The 18,786-nt window shown below is 46.8% G+C and overlaps 1 protein-coding gene across 9 annotated transcripts in view; it reads right to left on the bottom strand.

Moving 5' to 3' along the window:
* Nucleotides 1-18,786, bottom strand: part of CABIN1 (calcineurin binding protein 1) — a 116,515-nt gene that overhangs the window by 41,559 nt on the left and 56,170 nt on the right. For all 9 annotated transcript variants that reach the window (XM_069961145.1, XM_069961147.1, XM_069961149.1 and 6 more), the window contains exon 29: nt 18,065-18,178. In XM_069961145.1, coding sequence (XP_069817246.1) covers nt 18,065-18,178 — 114 coding nt within the window. The remainder of the gene's footprint in view (nt 1-18,064; nt 18,179-18,786) is intronic.

Below are 18,786 nucleotides of genomic sequence, written 5' to 3'. Positions count from 1 at the left end.
CTCACCAACCAAACCACAGTGTTGCTCGGGCCTCACCATTTGTGGATGTTAAAGCCATAAGTAAAAAAGAGTTAAAAGATTATCAGGGGGCAGGGAGCAGAGGGCAGATATGTGTGGGCAGGGAGCAGAGGGCAGGGATGTGGGGACAGGAAGCAGAGGGCAGGGATGTGTGGGCAGGGAGCAGAGGGCAGGGATGTGGGAGCAGGGGGCAGGGATGTGGGAGCAGAGGGCAGGGATATGGGAGCAGAGGCAGGGGTTTGGGGACAGGGAGCAGAGGGCAGGGATGTGGGGGCAGGAAGCAGAGGGCAGGGATGTGGGGGCAGGAAGCAGAGGGCAGGGATGTGGGGGCAGGAAGCAGAGGGCAGGGATGTGTGGGCAGGGATGTAGGGGCAGGGAGCAGAGGGCAGGAATATGGGGGCAGGGATGTGTGGGCAGGGATGTAGGGGCAGGGAGCAGAGGGCAGGAATATGGGGGCAGGGAGCAGAGGGCAGGGATGTGGGAGCAGGGGGCAGGGATGTGGGAGCAGAGGGCAGGGATGTGGGAGCAGAGGGCAGGGATATGGGAGCAGAGGCAGGGGTTTGGGGACAGGGAGCAGAGGGCAGAGATGTGGGAGCAGAGGGAAGGGATATGGGAGCAGAGGCAGGGGTTTGGGGACAGGGAGCAGAGGGCAGAGATGTGGGAGCAGAGGGAAGGGATATGGGAGCAGAGGCAGGGGTTTGGGGACAGGGAGCAGAGGGCAGAGATGTGGGAGCAGAGGGCAGGGATATGGGAGCAGAGGCAGGGGTTTGGGGACAGGGAGCAGAGGGCAGAGATGTGGGAGCAGAGGGCAGGGATATGGGAGCAGAGGCAGGGGTTTGGGGACAGGGAGCAGAGGGCAGGGATGTGGGAGCAGGGGGCAGGGATGTGGAAGAAGAGGGTAGGGATATGGGAGTAGAGGGCAAGGTTGTGGGAGCAGAGGGCAGGGATGTGGGGACAGGGAGCAGAGGGCAGGGATGTGAGGTAGACAACAGAGGGCAGGGATGTGGGGACAGAAGCAGAGGGCAGGGATGTGGGGGGCAGAGAGTAGGGATGTGGGGGCAAGAAGCAGAGGGCAGGGATGTGAGGGGCAGACAGCAGGGATGTGGGAGCAGAGGGCAGGGATGTGAGGGGCAGACAGCAGGAATGTGGGGGTGGAGGGCAGGGATGTGAGGGGCAGACAGCAGGGATGTGTGGGTTGAGGGCAGGGATGTGTGAGGTGTGTGCACTGTCTACTCACACATATCGCCAGACCTGTGGACACCCAAAGCTTGGGGCTTGTCAAAGCGGAGGGGAGGGGGGGTTTGTTAAGGGAGCTTATTTAAGGTGGAACAGACAGCCTGAAACTTGGCCACCAGGAAGATTAACCTTTGCTGCTGGCCGAGGTTCAGGCTACCTGTTCCACTTTAAATAGGCTCCCCTAACAAGTCCGCCTCTCCCCTCAGCTCAAGGAAGCTCACAGCTGTCAGGCGGGTCACAGGTTGGTGAGGCTCTCACTGATGCCAGTCTGTCCGCTCGCCTGCACGCCCGCCCACACCGACGGCTCACCGCCTACGTCCGCCCCCGTTGCCGTTCCTATGCATGTACATGTATGCACACTCAGGCCGGTCAGGAAGCTCAGCCACCGGCCTGAGAGTGTGCATACATGAATATGCATATGAACGCCGCCGCGGAAGGATGCAGGCGGTGATCCGGCGGAGCGGGCGTGCGTGCAGGCAGACAGGCATCAGTCAGAGCTTTAAGAAGCGCTGCTCTAGGGGGTGCTCACTGTACTTTTACTGAGCAGCACAGGGTACGATCACATCCTTGGAGTCAGATACTAAAACTTGTTATTTTGCTCTAATTTATTTCTATTTTCTTACTTTAGGTTTTTAAATTTCACTTTTTGTACGTTGTTATGGGGGCTGCCATATTGCCTGAGCTGTTCTTAACAGCATTTAGTGACATGCTTTACAGCAAACCTCATGGACATAGACGGCAATAGACAGACTCTGTCCCCTTGTGATGAATGCTAAACATCATTGAGCACCCTCTGTGACCTTTAAAAGTTAATTCCACAGGGAGCTGTTATTGTCTCCTCTATCTACTGGTGTCACATGTTGCTGCAATGCTGTACAGATGCAGCCTCCTCTTATCACTACAGACACAACAGAAAGTCTTAGCTTAGTTTTAGTCCCAGTGGTGAGAATAAAAAGTGCAAAATATCAGGATTATTTTATAATATTGACAGAAAAATTGAAATTAAGAAAAAATGTCACCAAAAATTCTTTAAAAATATATTTAACATAAAAACATTTTTTTAAACAATAAATCATTTACTGATGACATATTCCCTTTAATACAATCTGTTTTAGTCTGAGGCACTTTGGATAAACACTAATCTAGGGCATCATGACTACAGAAAAAATAACAGCAAAAAGCAAGAACTTAAAGTTGATTTCTAATATCCATACTAATGTATTTTTAAAATAGAAAAAAAACCTACAAAAACTTGGATATACATTTGGCTAAAGTGTATTGATAGTAACTGCAAAAGTTCAGCCTCAGGACTCTATTACACGGGACGATTATTGGGCGAAAAATTGTCATATTGTTTGAGTTTAAACGATAATCGTCCTGTGTAATTGCAGGCAGGGCCGGCCTTTGGGGTGTGCGACCTGTGCAATTGCACAGGGCGCATCACTCCTGGCCAGCTAGGGGGCGCTCTGGCAGACAGAGAGCTGCACATATAACTTAGACATGGGAATCTCTAAGTTACATGTGCTGTCTGCGGAAGCGCCCCCCAGCTGGCCGCCTCCCCTCCTCTCATGCTGGTTGCTTTGGGGCTCTCCTGCAGGCACTCAGCACAACTAGCTTAGAGATTCCTATGTCTCAGTTAGATGTGCAGCCAGTAGGGACGCGCTCCCGCCCACCGAGTTTACTGGGGACCCGGTAAATTACTGTTCCTAGTATGTCCGGTAAGCTCCGCCCCCTGTATACAAGCCCCGCCCCCGGCGCCGACCGCGAGTGGGACACTGGGTGCAGAATCTTCATTATCCTGCTGAGAAGCATCAGGTTAGGAGAGGGAGATAAATGAGCGAGTGGGCCTAAAGTGAGAATAGCCTAGGGACATAGCAGCAGCCACATCCCTCAGTGTGCTGGGACAGACCACTGTCCATGCTACGAACCAGAGCCAGCAGCAGCAGCCTGTGCTCTGCACTGATACTACTGCCATATGCTGCTGGCTGGAAGGAGTCTTTCCTGGGCTAGTAAAATTATATAGCATTTGTGATTGGCAATGATTTATCGTAGTCAGTATTATGGCAGTCACCCAGCTTTCCCAGCATCCTGTATGTCAGTGTAATGGAGGTCACCCAGCTTTCCTAGCATCCTGTATGTCAGTGTAATGGAGGTCACCCAGCTTTCCTAGCATCCTGTATGTCAGTGTAATGGAGGTCACCCAGCTTTCCTAGCATCCTGTATGTCAGTATAATGGAGGTCATCCAGCTTTCCCAGCATCTTGTAGTCAGTATAATGGAGGTCACCCAGCTTTCCTAGCATCATGTATAGTAGTCAGTATAACGGCGGTCACCCAGCTTTCCTAGCATCTTGTATAGTAGTCAGTATATGGGGGTCTCCCAGCTTTCCCAGCATCCTGTATAGTAGTCAGTATGATGGGGTTACCCAGCTTTCCAGCATCTTGTATAGTAGTCAGTATAACGGCGGTCACCCAGCTTTCCTAGCATCTTGTATAGTAGTCAGTATATGGGGGTCTCCCAGCTTTCCCAGCATCCTGTATAGTAGTCAGTATGATGGGGTTACCCAGCTTTCCAGCATCTTGTATAGTAGTCAGTATAATGACGGTCACCCAGCTTTCCAGCATCTTGTATAGTAGTCAGTATGATGGTGGTCACCCAGCTTTCCTGGCATTTTGTACTCAGTATGATGGTGGTCACCCAGCTTTCCTGGCATTTTGTACTCAGTATGATGGTGGTCACCCAGCTTTCCTGGCATTTTGTACTCAGTATGATGGAGGTCACCCAGATTTCACAGCATCTTGTACTCAGTATAATGGAGGTCACCCAGATTTCACAGCATCTTGTAGTCAGTATGATGGAGGTCACCCAACTAGATAGATAGATAGATAGGCATGGTAACCTGCTTATGTTCCCTATGGGTAACATAATCGGTTGGGGGCCCACTCAGACTCGCTCGCCCCTCCCTAGACTGAAAAACTAGCTACGCCCCTGTGTACAATTGTCTGCAGGAGCGCCAATCAGGAAAGCCATGGACGGCCGCGGAGGCACCTGTCCTCCTGTGTGCTGGTAAGTACCTTTATCGGGGGTCGGGTGGTTTAGAGGGCTTGGCTTTAGAGGTGGCGCTCATTGTAGTAGGATTTAGTCTACCATATCTAAATCCTTCAGCCTCCCACTACATTTGTGGTTTGATTGTGGGGGTTGTCTGGAGGGGTGGGAGGCTGTGGGATTTAGTCTATGTCACTATTATGGGGTATCGGGGGGGGCGCCGAAAGAAAGTTTTGCACAGGGCGCCATCTACCCTAAGGCCGGCCCTGATTGCAGGCAACGATTGAAAAATCGTTCGTATATCGTTGATTTAGATCTGAACCTAAAATTATCGTTATTCGTTCACTGTAGTTGTTTTGCTGGGATCAGAAGGAGTAATAGTACGTTTACACAGAGAGATTTATCTGACAAATCTTTGAAGCCAAAGCCAGGAACAGACTATAAATAGGGAACAGGTCATAACAAAAGACTGAGATTTCTCCTCTTTTCAAATCCATTCCTGGCTTTGGCTTCAAAAATCTGTCAGATAAATCTCTCTGTGTAAACGCACCCTAAACGATCATAGTAACGATCATAACTAACAACCATCGTTCTATGTAATATGGTGAACGATTTTAGGTTAACTATAAACAATCTCGTTTGCGATCGGTTATCGTTAGTCGTTAATCATTCAGGGTACAAACCCACTTGACGTATTTGCTGCGTGAATCAGTCTTAAAAATAAGCAGGCAAAACGCAGGTTGGCTTTATACAATTGTTCTGCGTTAAAATACGCAATTGCGTATTTTTGAAGCATGAAGCTACATGCGTTTTTCGCACAGGTTGTTAACAACTGATGCTTTGCTAACAACAAGCTTCACGCTTCAAAAATACGCAATTGCGTATTTTAACGCAGAACAATTGTATAAAGCCAACCTGCATTTTGCCTGCTTATTTTTAAGACTGATTCACGCAGCAAATACGTCAAGTGGGTTGGTACCCTGAAAATCGCTCTTTGTAATAGGACCCTAAGGCTACATTCACACATTCCATAAGTTTGCACATAGTCGCAGATCCGCAAATGTAGGACCCATTGATTTCAATTGCTCTGTTCACACTGTCAGTAGTTTTAAGGATCCATAATCCGCAAGAATTACTGAGAGGCTCTAGTGCGAACCGTAATTGTGGCACATGTTGTCCCATAGAATTGTATGGGAATGTCCGTAATTTTTACGGAAGAGACGTTCGTAACAACCGCAAATCCATAAAAAATACAAAGCAGTTATCATTTAAAACCATTCCCACTTATGGAGTAAACGATTGTGGTAACGATGGTAACAAACGACTATGGTTCTGCATAATATGGTGAACGGTTTCAGGTTAACGATAAACGATCTAGTTTGCAATCATTTATTGTTAATCATTAAAAATCCAATAGGACCCTTAGGCTAGGTTCACACTGCGTTTTTGCAATCCGTTTTTTTAAAAACGGATGAAAAAAACGGATGCATTTGTGTGCATTTTGATCCGTTTTTCCATTGACTTCCATTGTAAAAAAAAAAAAAAGACGGTTAACACTACTTTTGTGTCCGTTAAAAAAAACGGATCCGTTTTGATCAGTTTTTTTTTTACAATGGAAGTCAATGGAAAAACGGATGCACACAAATGCATCAGTTTTTTTCATTTTTGCAAAAAACGGATTGCAAAAACGCAGTGTGAACCATAGGTGAGTATGTGAATAGGAGTGGCTATAACCACTGGTAGAAGACCTGATTTCTCTGTTTGATATGCAGGTAGGATCCTGGGTTTTCTGCCCATTATACGTAACACAAAACCCAATGAATGCACCTTCTGCTTGTGGCTGCAAAGACCTGCTTGACTGATGACTGGCAATACTTATGTAGACACAACAATGCCACGACAACAATACAACAATGATACGGAGCAAAACGATTATTGTTGATCTATAAGGGTAATGATCTCCATTTAGAATGAGCAGAAACTGCAGAAATTTAATTTCCACATACAGTGGTACCTCGGTTTAAGAGAAACGTACTGTAACGCTGCGTATTTATCGCTGCATGTTTGACTCGCATGTAAAAATCGCACCAAACACGCAGCGATAAAAACGCAGCGTTAAATACAGCGATACGGTACATGGGAAGCTACCCTAAGAGTATTTTGGTTTAAGAGCTCACAGTTTTTTTTAAATTGTGTCTTAGTTTAAGAGCATTGCTTTGGTTTAAGAGCTCCCTGTACTGGGTGGGAGGGCGAGTGGGGGAAGGGCATGGTCTGCATAGCGGGGTCTACAGCTCTGTACTCTGACCCATGAAGTCTCCCTCACCTTCCAAATCAGAGCAGATCCACTTCAGGCTGGGGCTTACATCAGGGGACAGGACTGTGGAGGTAATCTCTCCATAGCTGTAACCCTCTCTCCCCGGACAGACAGTGCTGCATGTATGTGCCCACATCTGTCCTGCTCATTCCTTCATGCTCCCTGCAGTCTCTGTCAGTCCTTGTGTTTCCCATCCTCTCCATTACTGTACAGTAACTTATAATATCACAGATTCTGCTGTTTCTGAATGTTTGTTTTACATGTTATACAGAATAATAAATCATTATTTTTGGGGTGTGGAACCAATTGTCTGCATTTCTATGATTTCTTATGGGAAAATTTGCTTTGGTATAAGTGTGGATTTGGATTACAAGCGCCGTCCCGGAATGAATTATGCTCGTAATCCAAGGTATCACTGTACTTTCTTGGTCATTTCTGCACAAGCAAGACAATTTTTATTTTTTTATTTTTAGCATTTCCTTAATAATGTTATTAACTTTATTAATTAAGGAAAATGTTTTTTTTTTTGTTTCATTGACTGCCAGCAGTAAGGGGCGACATGGCCCTCTGCTGCCACCAGTGGCTGTGTCGGAAAATGCAGGGCTTTAGAAGCAATGGTATCCACACAGATTAACTATTATTAAGTGAAGCAGAGCGAGAGGTGATAGCTGTCAATCTGGCCTTATTCCCAGGTTACGTGCACACGCCGTATATATGGACGATGTGCAGTGGAACACATTATTGGAACTCCCTGCATCATGTTGTGCTGTTTGTTGTGAAATCCTCTGTCCAATAAGGCCGTAAAGAGCATTGGGGGCGGGGGGGTAGCGCCGCCCCAATGCTCCTAACTGCCATAGCGGGCAGAGGATTTCACAACAAACAGTACGCAAATGGCACAGAGGATTAAGGTAAGAGATACACCTTCAACCTTAGCACCCTGTGCATACAAGGAAGCAATTAGCAGGTTAGATTCGTCTAACCTGCTGATAGTTTACTCTGTATAGCCAGCATCAGCTCATAAGGGCCTTTTACACAGACCAATTACGGGTAAGGAGCGTTCCAAGAAACGCTCACTCATTCGGCCGATAATCGTCCTGAGTAAAATTGGCTGCGATCAGCCGAGGATCGTGAAAAGCCCGATCCTAGGCTGATTACATTTTTAGAGTTCACTTCAAAATCTGGCATTATGTGTTGCACATCTCCCAGTGTAAACAGGAGATGTGTGGCCAAGAGCAAAAGAGAAACTGACAGTGCGAATAAACATATATCCAAGCTTCCAGATACCATCACATCAGCAGTGTATACTTACCATCAGTGCTGTGATCTGGCATCTTCTTCTTCCCGATAATGTCACATGCGTCGTGCTCCTAACCTGCTCTCTGGCCGTTGTATCTCCTGTCACTGCAAAGTGATTGGTAGCCAGAGGAGCGGGAGATACAGCGGCCGGAGAACAGGATGACACCAGTGACGCTGTCAGGAAGAAGGTGAAGATGTCAGATCACAGCAGCGCTGATGGTAAGTATACAGTGCTGATGTGATAGCATCTGAAAACTGGCTGTACAGATATATGGATATCCAAGCAGTTAGTTTCCCTTCTTTAAATGGCCACAAAACTTTACAGGCATTGTTTGTGCGGCCTGGCTGCCTGATTGGTTGTGCAATTAATAGCTCTGATCTCGGTGATCGGCGCTCGTTTTGTCTTCGCATGGCCCATGTTGCGCCATGTAAAAAGACCCTTATAGGACCCCAAGCCTGGCGCGCGCGCTCACAGGAGAGACCGATGCCCAAAGAGAATGACGGGGCATCGGACTCACCATTCATTCTCTATGAGCATCTGACTCTCCTGTGAGCGCACACGCCGGATATTATCAAGATAGGAAACTACATTTCCCATCATGCAATGCTTAAGCCTGATGATGGTGAAGTAGCAGAGCTGAGATGGCGAGACGGTGTAGCAGAGCTGAGATGGCGAGACGGTGTAGCAGAGCTGAGATGGCGAGACGGTGTAGCAGAGCTGAGATGGCGAGACGGTGTAGCAGAGCTGAGATGGCGAGACGGTGTAGCAGAGCTGAGATGGCGAGACGGTGTAGCAGAGTTGAGATGAACGCCATGCAAGGGTGAGCTGCCGGGGTGTTGGGGGTGCCGCCGGTAAGCGCCGCGCGAGTGCTGCGGGCCAGCATCGCGAGTGACAGCGCGGGCCAGCATCACGGCGAGCATCGCAAGCCCAGCCACAGGTGATGGGGGACAGTGGTGCCACCGGTAAGCGCCGCGGGCGAGCAGCTGACAGCAAGTGACAGGAGGGGGAGGGGGAGGGGGAGGGGGGGGGGGGGGGGGTTTCTGCCGCCGGTAAGCGCCGCACACGAGCGGCTGACAGCAAGTGACGAGGGGGGGTCCTTTAACATCCTTAACCCCTTCATGTCAGCCATGCGACTGTATACAGTTGCAGTTGGAATGTATATATACATTCCTGGCATGGAGGGGAATTTGAAGTGTGCAGGACTGCTTTACTTACTTCACGTATTCTAGCAGGTCTCCCATGGGATTTCATTCACCCCCCTCCTGTACCATCACTGTCAGAACTTTGGAAGTGCAGCGGTGCACATACTGGAAGGAGCGATGTCCTGTTATATGCTACAGCTCTCAGCAGTGCTTCAGTGACTTCTAGGCTATTACTATTTTAGGCTATTCTATTACTAAATGATCACTTTCATTAGAAGTTTTAGGAGCTATCCCATGGGATTTCCTTTACCCCCCCAGCTGTAAGATCGTTGTCCGAGCTTAGGGCCCTATTCCACGGGACGATTATCGTTCAGGTAAATCGTTCAAATCTAAACAATAATCATTTGTTTGAACAGCAGTTAACGATTACCGACCGAACGAGAAATCGCTGATTGTTTTATAAGACCTGGACCAATTTTTATCATTGCTCATTCGCAAATCATTCGCATTGAATAAGATGTCGTTCGGTTGTTCGCAGTAGTGATGAACGCAATAGTGACAACAAGACAACCGCAAGAACGATCATAAGTAACGATTATTGTTCCATGTAAATGGGTGAACGATTTCAGGTCTTTCGCAATAGCGTTCGCTTAGATCGTTTATCGTTAACGATTATGCGAACCGTCCCGTGGAATAGGGCCCTTAGATTCACAGTGCTAGATGTGGAGCATAGGAGAAAGGACATTGCTGCTTCTATTACATCTAGCACTGTAAATCTAAGGGTCCTATTACGCGGAGCGATTTTTAACAATTAACGACTAATGCTAAACTATCGTAAACGAGATTGTTTATCGTTAACCTGAAATCGTTCCCTCATATTACACAGGACGATAGTCGCTAGATACGATCGTTACTATGAACGTTTACTCTTTTCTGATCCCAGCAAAACAATGAACAATGTGCAATTACACTGAACAAATAGTGAGCAAATGAGGAACTTGAGTGAACAAATGTGGAATTACAGGAACGATTAACGATAATTTTAGGTTCAGATCTAAATCAACGATCAACGACATACGAACGATTTTCCGATTGTTGCCTGCAATTACACAGAACGATTAAATTTGAACGAGATAACGATTTTTTGGATGATAATCGTCCTGTGTAATAGGGCCCTAAGCTCTGACAATGATCATACAGCTGGGGGGTAAAGGAAATCCCATGGGATAGCTCCTAAAACTTCTAAAGAAAGTGATCATTCAGTAATCTACAGTCTAGTAGTCACTGAAGCACTGCTGAGAGCTGTAGCATATAACAGGACATCGCTGCTCTTATTATGTGTAGGGGTGCACTGACAACGATCCCTGGGGGGAGGGGGGGGGGTTAGAGAATTCCATGGAATAGAGAGCTGCTGGAAAGGAATAATTTAGTGAAGGGTGAAGAGATCAATAAGTAGTACAGCCCAGAACTCGCTGGAGCAGGGATGTACTCTTCTATGCTCCAGCTCTTAGCCTCTGCCCTGAATTCTTCCCCCTCCTTATCAGCCCCCACCCCCCAACTAAAGGGTTAACGTCATAAATCTTTTTTTTTAATTCTTTGAGGGGTGCACTTTTTACAATAGGGTGATATGTGGGGGGTTCTAACATACAGCTCTTTAAAATCCATTTCAGAAATGAGCTGGTCCTCCCCCCCCATCCCCCCCCCCCCCCAAAAAAAAAGATTTTAGAAAAAATTTTTAATTTTTTTATAATTTGCTCCTGGAGGTCGAAGCTTTCTGCTCCGTTACAAAAGTAAATAAATGGGCATCAAATTATCCGAACATAAAGAAGATAAATTGGTAATGTGAATTTAAAAAAATTTGTGGTATGACTTTTTTTTTTTACAAGCAGAGAATTTAGAATTCTGATAAATGCAAATTTTTCATGTAAATTCTGATTTTTTTTTTTTTTTTTTTTTACAATGACAGGTTGAATCTTTCGACCAAAATTTACTACTATAATAAAGTACAATATGTCACCAAAAAACCAATCTCAAAATCGTTTGGATACGTGAAAGCATCACGGAGCTATAACGGCATAAAGCAAGACTGGTCAGATTTGAAAATTAGGCCCTGGTTCTTAAGGCCAAAATTAGCCAGGTCCTGAAGGGGTTTAAGGTTTCGATCATGTCCCCTGTTCCTTTCTTTCCTTCAGACTATGCAGATTCAAATCCTTAAGTCTTTTCTGATATGTTTTATTTCTGAAGTAAGACACTTGAGAAAGGGATCAGTGCGATCCTGAAATGCGTTGAGTGTTTTTTGTTGCTGTTACTATACCGTTGTGGTTGCTTGGTGGCTGCGGTTCATATACCTGCTGTATTTCCACAACACTATCAGGTGAGAACCTCCATTTTCTCTCTTTCCTGATACCCTTCTGCCTGATTTCTACACTATGGAGCACTGTTTATTTTTGTATTATTAATGTTTTATTCCTGACACCCTCCACCATTTTTGTGGACCCCTTCTATTTTGTCAATATCCTTTTTGTAGGTGCGGTCTCCAGAACTGGACACAGTATTCCAGATTTGGACTTACTACAGCTCTATACAGAGGGATCACAATCTCCCTCTTCCTACTAGTTATACCTCTAGCTACACAGCCCAGCATGCAATTTGCTTCCCCCACCGCCTGGTTGCACTGGTGACTCATTTGGGGGCTGCGTTCACACTACGTATATTTCAGTCAGTAAATTTCAGTCAGTATTGCAACCAAAACCAGGAGTGGATTAAAAACACAGAAAGGTTCTGTTCAGACAATGGTGAAATTGAGTGGATGGCCGCCATATAACGGTAAATAACGGCCATTATTTCAATATAACAGCCGTTGTTCTAAAATAACAGCAAATATTTGCCATTAAATGGCGGCCATCCACTCAATTTCAACATTGTGTGAACAGAGCCTTTCTGTGTTTTTAATCCACTCCTGGTTTTGGTTGCAATACTGACTGAAATATACATATACTGACTGAAATATACGTAGTGTGAACATAGCCTAAGGCTATTACAAATCACTACCCCTAAATCCTTCTCTTCTGAAGTCTTTGCAAACACAGAACTGATGATATGATACTCAGATAGAGCATTCCTCCTCCCCAGGTGCATTATTTTACATGTGGAAACATTGAACTTCAATTTCCATTGTTTGGACCACTTATCTACTAATACTAAATCATTTGTCATATTACTGACACCTCCAGGAATATCAACCCTATTGCACACTTGTGTCATCAGCAAACAGCCGAACTTTACCTACCAAACCTCCTATGTCACTATCCTTACCTACCTAACCTTCTCCTATGTCACTATCCTTACCTACCAAACCTTCTCCTATGTCACTATCCTTACCTACCTAACCTTCTCCTATGTCACTATCCTTACCTACCAAACCTTCTCCTATGTCACTATCCTTACCTACCTAACCTTCTCCTATGTCACTATCCTTACCTACCAAACCTTCTCCTGTGTCACTATCCTTACCTACCTAACCTTCTCCTATGTCACTATCCTTTCCTACCAAACCTTCTCCTATGTCACTATCCTTAGGGCCCTTGCACACTGAGCAATTCTCGAGGAATTGTAGCTGAAAAATTTCTGCTTGAAATTCCTCGCCTATTCTGCTCTGGCGGAATTCGAGCGGAATTCGAGCGGAATTTGAGCGGAATTCGAGCGGAATCCGCGCGGAAATCAAGCGGAATTACCAGCAGAATTCAAACCCCATTGACTTCTATAGGATTCCTCTAGCGGAATCCGCCCAAAGAATTGACATGTACATTCTTCGGGCGGAATGCGGATTCTGCGCGGAATCAGCGCGGAATTCCAGACGGAAATTTACTCTGTGTGCACGGGCAGTCGGAAATCCCATTGTTCTCTATGGAAAGAGCAATGTTGCATTTACACGGGCGGAATTCCACGCGGATTCCGCCCGCTTTTTATGGCGGAATTCGGGCAGAATTCCGCTAGAATTGCTCAGTGTGCACATACCCTTACCTAGCAAACCTTCTCCTATATCACTATCCTTACCTACCAAACCTTCTCCTATATCACTATCCTTACCTACCAAACCTTCTCTTATGTCACTATCCTTACCTACCAAACCTTCTCCTCAGTCACTTACAAACATATTAAAAAGAACAGGACCCAGTACAGACCCTTGTGGCATATTACTGGTGGTAACCAGTCTCTGCTCAGAATAGGGCATTGTTGCACTGACGGGTGGGAGGGAGGGTGTTTTGGGGGGTGCACTCTGACAATCTGTGCCGGGCAGGCAGGAGGCTTGGGGATGTGCTCTGGCACTGCGCCATGCCAGGCGGAAAGGGGTGTTGGGGGTGCACTCTAATACTCTGTGCCGGACGGGAGAGAAGGGGTGTTGGGGCTGTGCTCTGACAATCTGTGCCGGGCAGGCAGGAGGCTTGGGGATGTGCTCTGGCACTGCGCCATGCCAGGCGGAAAGGGGTGTTGGGGGTGCACTCTAATACTCTGTGCCGGACGGGAGAGAAGGGGTGTTGGGGCTGCGCTCTGACAATCTGTGCCGGGCAGGCAGGAGGCTTGGGAGTGCGCTCTTACACTCTGGACCATGCCAGGCGGAAGGGGGTGCACTCTTATACTCTGCCAGATGGGAGAGAAGGGGCGTTGGGGGTGCGCTCTGTCAATATGTGCCGCGCGGGACGGTTGTCGGTGCACTCTGACACTCTGTGTCGTGCCGGATGGGAAAGAGAGGGGTTTAGGGGTGCTCTCTGACACTCTGCCAGGCGGGAGAGAAGGCCTGTTGGGGGTGCGCTCTGACAGGGCGGGAGGGGGAGACCTCCTCCAACCTGTGCAGACGGGAAAGTACCGCAAATACCGTCCTGGCAAAGTTGAGGTCGGTTAACCAATGCAAGAGACGGTAACGGTAACAGTATTTTTACGGTATATCGCCCAGCCCTAACAACAAACCTCTGATATCTATTCCTCGGCCAACAAAAAATCCACTGAACTATCCTGGGATTAAATCCAATTTTCTCTAACTTCTCTATCAGCTCTTACCTGGTATATAGGACTACCTGGGTGTTATAGCCCTTATCTAGGGTATTTCAGAGAAGTGGGTTTCAATTATGACGTATTAGAAGGTTTACACTAAAATATTTAAACTGTGTGTGTAATACTGAAGATCCCAAGGCAGACATATGCTCCAAAACCCCAGACAAAAATAAATGTATCTACAACAGAAGGCTTCTACTAAAGCCAGCATCTCAGAAGCAATTCCAGGGCTGAGGAAACACATAGACTGTGCGGCTGAGTGAGCAGAATTTCTAAGGAACTCGAAACTTCATGCCAAAGACACGAGGCAGACTTTCTCTAAGAGGACCAAGTAAGGCTTTGTTCATTTCTGTGCCGTGTCGACAATTCCATTAGATTTGATGGGAAGGATCTCTCTCTTCTTTCAGCCATATTTATGCTGTCAAGAAGATGGTCACCACAGGAAGAGGCTTAATCCTAAGATTGAGCAAATGGCTGTGGCTTCTGTTGAGAATGGAAGCCACAACGCAGATGTTTACAGGACCGTCCTCAGTTTTCTCGTAACATCATTTCTAGAGAAGAGCGCAACTGGAGTCTGATCATTTGGCATTGGATTACCAGTGGCTGGAGAAGTTGGATGCAGCCCTAAGGAGTCTGGGAATACATGGAGCATGCTAGAGATGCGCTCATCACTATTCGTTTCAATGTAAGATTATTAAAGGGGTATTCCACTCAAACATAACTTTTGATATGTTGCTGCCCATTGTGAAACTAAAAATTCCTTCTATACTTATTATCTATTCAGTCTCCTTCCCCCAGTTCTGAGCTGCTGCTGCTTTCTGCTTTTCTCGCTGTCTCCCCCTCCTCCCCCCTCCCTTCTGAGACAGCTGATGTAGACAAGTCCCTGTCAGGCTTTATCTGCAACATTGTAGCATCTTTGTAATGCTGGGAGGGTTATTCTGAGGTTAAGATGCTAATGAACTTACAGTGATTAACCCTCTCAGCATTGCAAAGGTACAATGTTTCAGATATAGCCAGTCAGGGACTTGTTTACATCAGCCGTTTCAGAAGGGAGGGGGGAGGAGGGGAACTGTCAGGAACTGTCCAGAGCAGCAGCAAATCCCCATAGAAAACTTCTCCTGCTCTGGACAGTTCCTGACATAGACAGAGGTGGCAACAGAGAGCACTTTGTCAGACTGGAAAGAAAACATCATTTCCTGCAGGACATACAGCATCTGATAAGTATGGGAACACTAGACATTTTTTAAATAGAAGTAAATTACAAATCTATATAACTTTCTGACACCAGTTGATTTGAAAGAAAAAGATTTTTGCCGAAGTACCCCTTTAAGCTTCATTTACAATAGTTGCATTCTGTCTGTGTAGCGTAGATCAAGAATATAAGACCAATGAACTCTACAGAGCCATATAGCTTCAGAAAACAAGACATACAGCAGCTAATAAGTATGGGAAGACTTGTGATTTTTAAATAGAAGTAAATTACAAATCTGTACAACTTTCTGACACCAGATGATTTGATTTTTGCTGCAGTACCCCTTTAAGGAATAGCTCATTTTCTGATGACACATACTAATAAGATATTTGCTGCCTGCTAGGCCTATTACACAGGACAACCTGTTTGGCTGATAACTGACAGTTTTACATTCTAAGGCTATGTTCACACTACGTATATTTGAGGCTGTATATTTGAGGCTGTATAGCAACCAAAACAAGGAGTGGATTGAAAACACAGAAAGGCTCTGTTCACACAATGTTAAAATTGAGTGGATGTCCGCCATTTAATGGCAAATATTTGCTGTTATTTTAAAACAACGGCCGTTGTATTGAAATAATGGAAGTTATTTACTGTTATATGGCGGCCATCCACTCAATTTCACCATTGTGTGGACAGAGCCTTTCTGTGTTTTCAATCCACTCCTGGTTTTGGTTGCTATGAGGACCTGAAATGAGGACCAAATACAGCCTCAAATATACATAGTGTGAACCCAGCCTAAAACCTAGAACCTTTACTATAATCCAGATCTGCATTTGACAGTTTAGCAAGTGGCTCCTGAAAACAGTCGAGAACCTTGTAAATGAGAGACACCATCTACTAGGTCACGGGTCTCCAAACTACGGCCCTCCAGCTGTTGCAAACCACAATTCCCATCATGCCCAGACAGCTTAAGCTTTTTGGCTGTCCAGGCATGATGAGAAATGTAGTATTGCAACAGCTGGAGGGCCGCAGTTTGGAGACCTAAGTACTAGGGTATAGCTGGACTCCTGAACATGGTGAAGCAGGTAACTTGTCATACATTACTGTGCAGTCCCAGATTCTATGCAAAAACCTAGAGCCAGATTTGTATGTACACTGAGAATGTGGGGACACCAGACCATCACAGCCTGCTTAAAGGGGTTATCCAGTGCTACAAAAACATGGCCACTTTCTTCCAGAGAAAGACCCACTCTTGTCTCCAGCTCAGGCGGGTTTTTGCTGCTCAGTTCCATTGGAATGGAGCTTAATTGCAAACTGCACCTTAACCCGGAGACAAGGGTCGTGTTGTCTCTGAAAGAAAGTTTTCCCCCTCTCTTGTCTCCAGATTGGAGCTTAAAGGGGTTATCCAGCGCTACAAAAACATGGCCACTTTTCCCCCTACTGTTGTCTCCAGTTCAGGTGTGGTTTGCAATTAAAGGGGTTATCCAGCGCTACAAAAACATGGCCACTTTCCCCCTACTGTTGTCTCCAGTTTGGGTGGGGTTTTGAAACTCCGTTCCATTGAAGTAAATGGAGCTTAATTTCAAACTGCACCTGAACAAAGTTTAGCTTTGGCTGTCTGAGCATGATGGAAGTTGTAGTTTTGCAACAGCTGGAGAGTCAAGATTCCCTACCCCTATTCCATATAGTGGCATCAAGGCTTCATGTTTATGTCTCATGTTGCATAGACATCCCAGTATAAGTAGAAGCACATGTAAGGTTTCCATCCTGGCCAGTAGCCAGCCAGTCTCCAAAAGCTGTCCATCTGGTTTACTTCTGGCTATCAAGTCGACGGCACGGACCGCTATATGGGTTAGTCACCGGCCATCTTCCGATGCTAACAATGAAACCGTTGACTTTGACGCCATGATAAAGCTGTATTAGTCTGCCGCTTGCACAGTGTCAGTGGCCGGCCATTTGCACAGTGTCAGTGGCCGGCCATTTGCACAGTGTCAGTGGCCGGCCACTTGCACAGTGTAAGTATCCTGCCACTTGCACAGTGTCAGTAGCCTGCCACTTGCACAGTGTCAGTAGCCGGCCATTTGCACAGTGTCAGTAGCCGGCCACTTGCACAGTGTCAGTAGCCGGCCACTTGCACAGTGTCAGTAGCCGGCCACTTGCACAGTGTCAGTAGCCGGCCACTTGCACAGTGTCAGTAGCCGGCCACTTGCACAGTGTCAGTAGCCGGCCACTTGCACAGTGTCAGTAGCCGGCCACTTGCACAGTGTCAGTAGCCGGCCACTTGCACAGTGTCAGTAGCCGGCCACTTGCACAGTGTCAGTAGCCGGCCATTTGCACAGTGTCAGTAGCCGGCCATTTGCACAGTGTCAGTAGCCGGCCACTTGCACAGTGTCAGTAGCCGGCCATTTGCACAGTGTCAGTAGCCGGCCACTTGCACAGTGTCAGTAGCCGGCCACTTGCACAGTGTCAGTAGCGGGCCATTTGCACAGTGTCAGTAGCCGGCCACTTGCACAGTGTCAGTAGCCGGCCACTTGCACAGTGTCAGTAGCCGGCCACTTGCACAGTGTCAGTAGCCGGCCACTTGCACAGTGTCAGTAGCCGGCCACTTGCACAGTGTCAGTAGCCGGCCACTTGCACAGTGTCTGTAGCCGGCCACTTGCACAGTGTCAGTAGCCGGCACTGACATCCACAGGCTTTGTAACGTCTGAGCCCACATATCTTACACATTTGCATTCCCGTCCACCCATTGCAATGAGCATAACTTACATTGAAGAAATTAGTCTTGTTCCTCTCGTAGAAGAGCCCCTGTGCTGGCATGTGCTTCAGCTGCTGCCACGGGATACTGCTGCCTAGCAACACGTCTCGGGCCCACTGCAAGTTCTGTGGAGACAACAGGCAGGATGAAGCGGGGATGCTGCTGTGGGTATATGCTGTGCATACATACAGATTAATGGCAATGCCTGGCTATCTAGTGCAAAGGTAGACGAGATGGTTTCTACACACATCGACAAACGGATTCAATGGCGACCGATAAGAAGTTTGGTAAAGAAGGTGCCCGGACGATTCGGCGTCTTGAATCATAGGTGTATATATCGGAGGAGATTATAAGAAAGCTTACTTGTGTATTCTGCCAAGTCGATAATTAAATATATCTTAGAGGGGGCAGCGGTGACGCATTGTCGGTAGGCACCGCACGCACTTTACCATGGCGGGTGGCTATGCTCATCACCACAGGGGCAGAGACGTCCGGCGTAGTCACCTGCTGGCTGCGGCCGTCACTGGCAGGTTATAGGCCGGGATTGATTTTGCACACACAGAACGCAAATTAAAAAAAAAATCAGGAGCCTGTATACAATATACATAGGTCACATGATATAATGGACGTACGTTACACAACATGTCTGATATCTACACGAGATGGAAAACCTGTACATGGCTACAACTGTGTATCCTGCAGGCGTAACACATCATAAGGCCGGACTTACCGT

The sequence above is a fragment of the Dendropsophus ebraccatus genome, chromosome 3, assembly GCF_027789765.1.
Source record: "Dendropsophus ebraccatus isolate aDenEbr1 chromosome 3, aDenEbr1.pat, whole genome shotgun sequence".
In the NCBI taxonomy this organism is placed as follows: Eukaryota; Metazoa; Chordata; class Amphibia; order Anura; family Hylidae; genus Dendropsophus; species Dendropsophus ebraccatus.
This window is presented reverse-complemented; position numbering and strand designations above follow the sequence as displayed.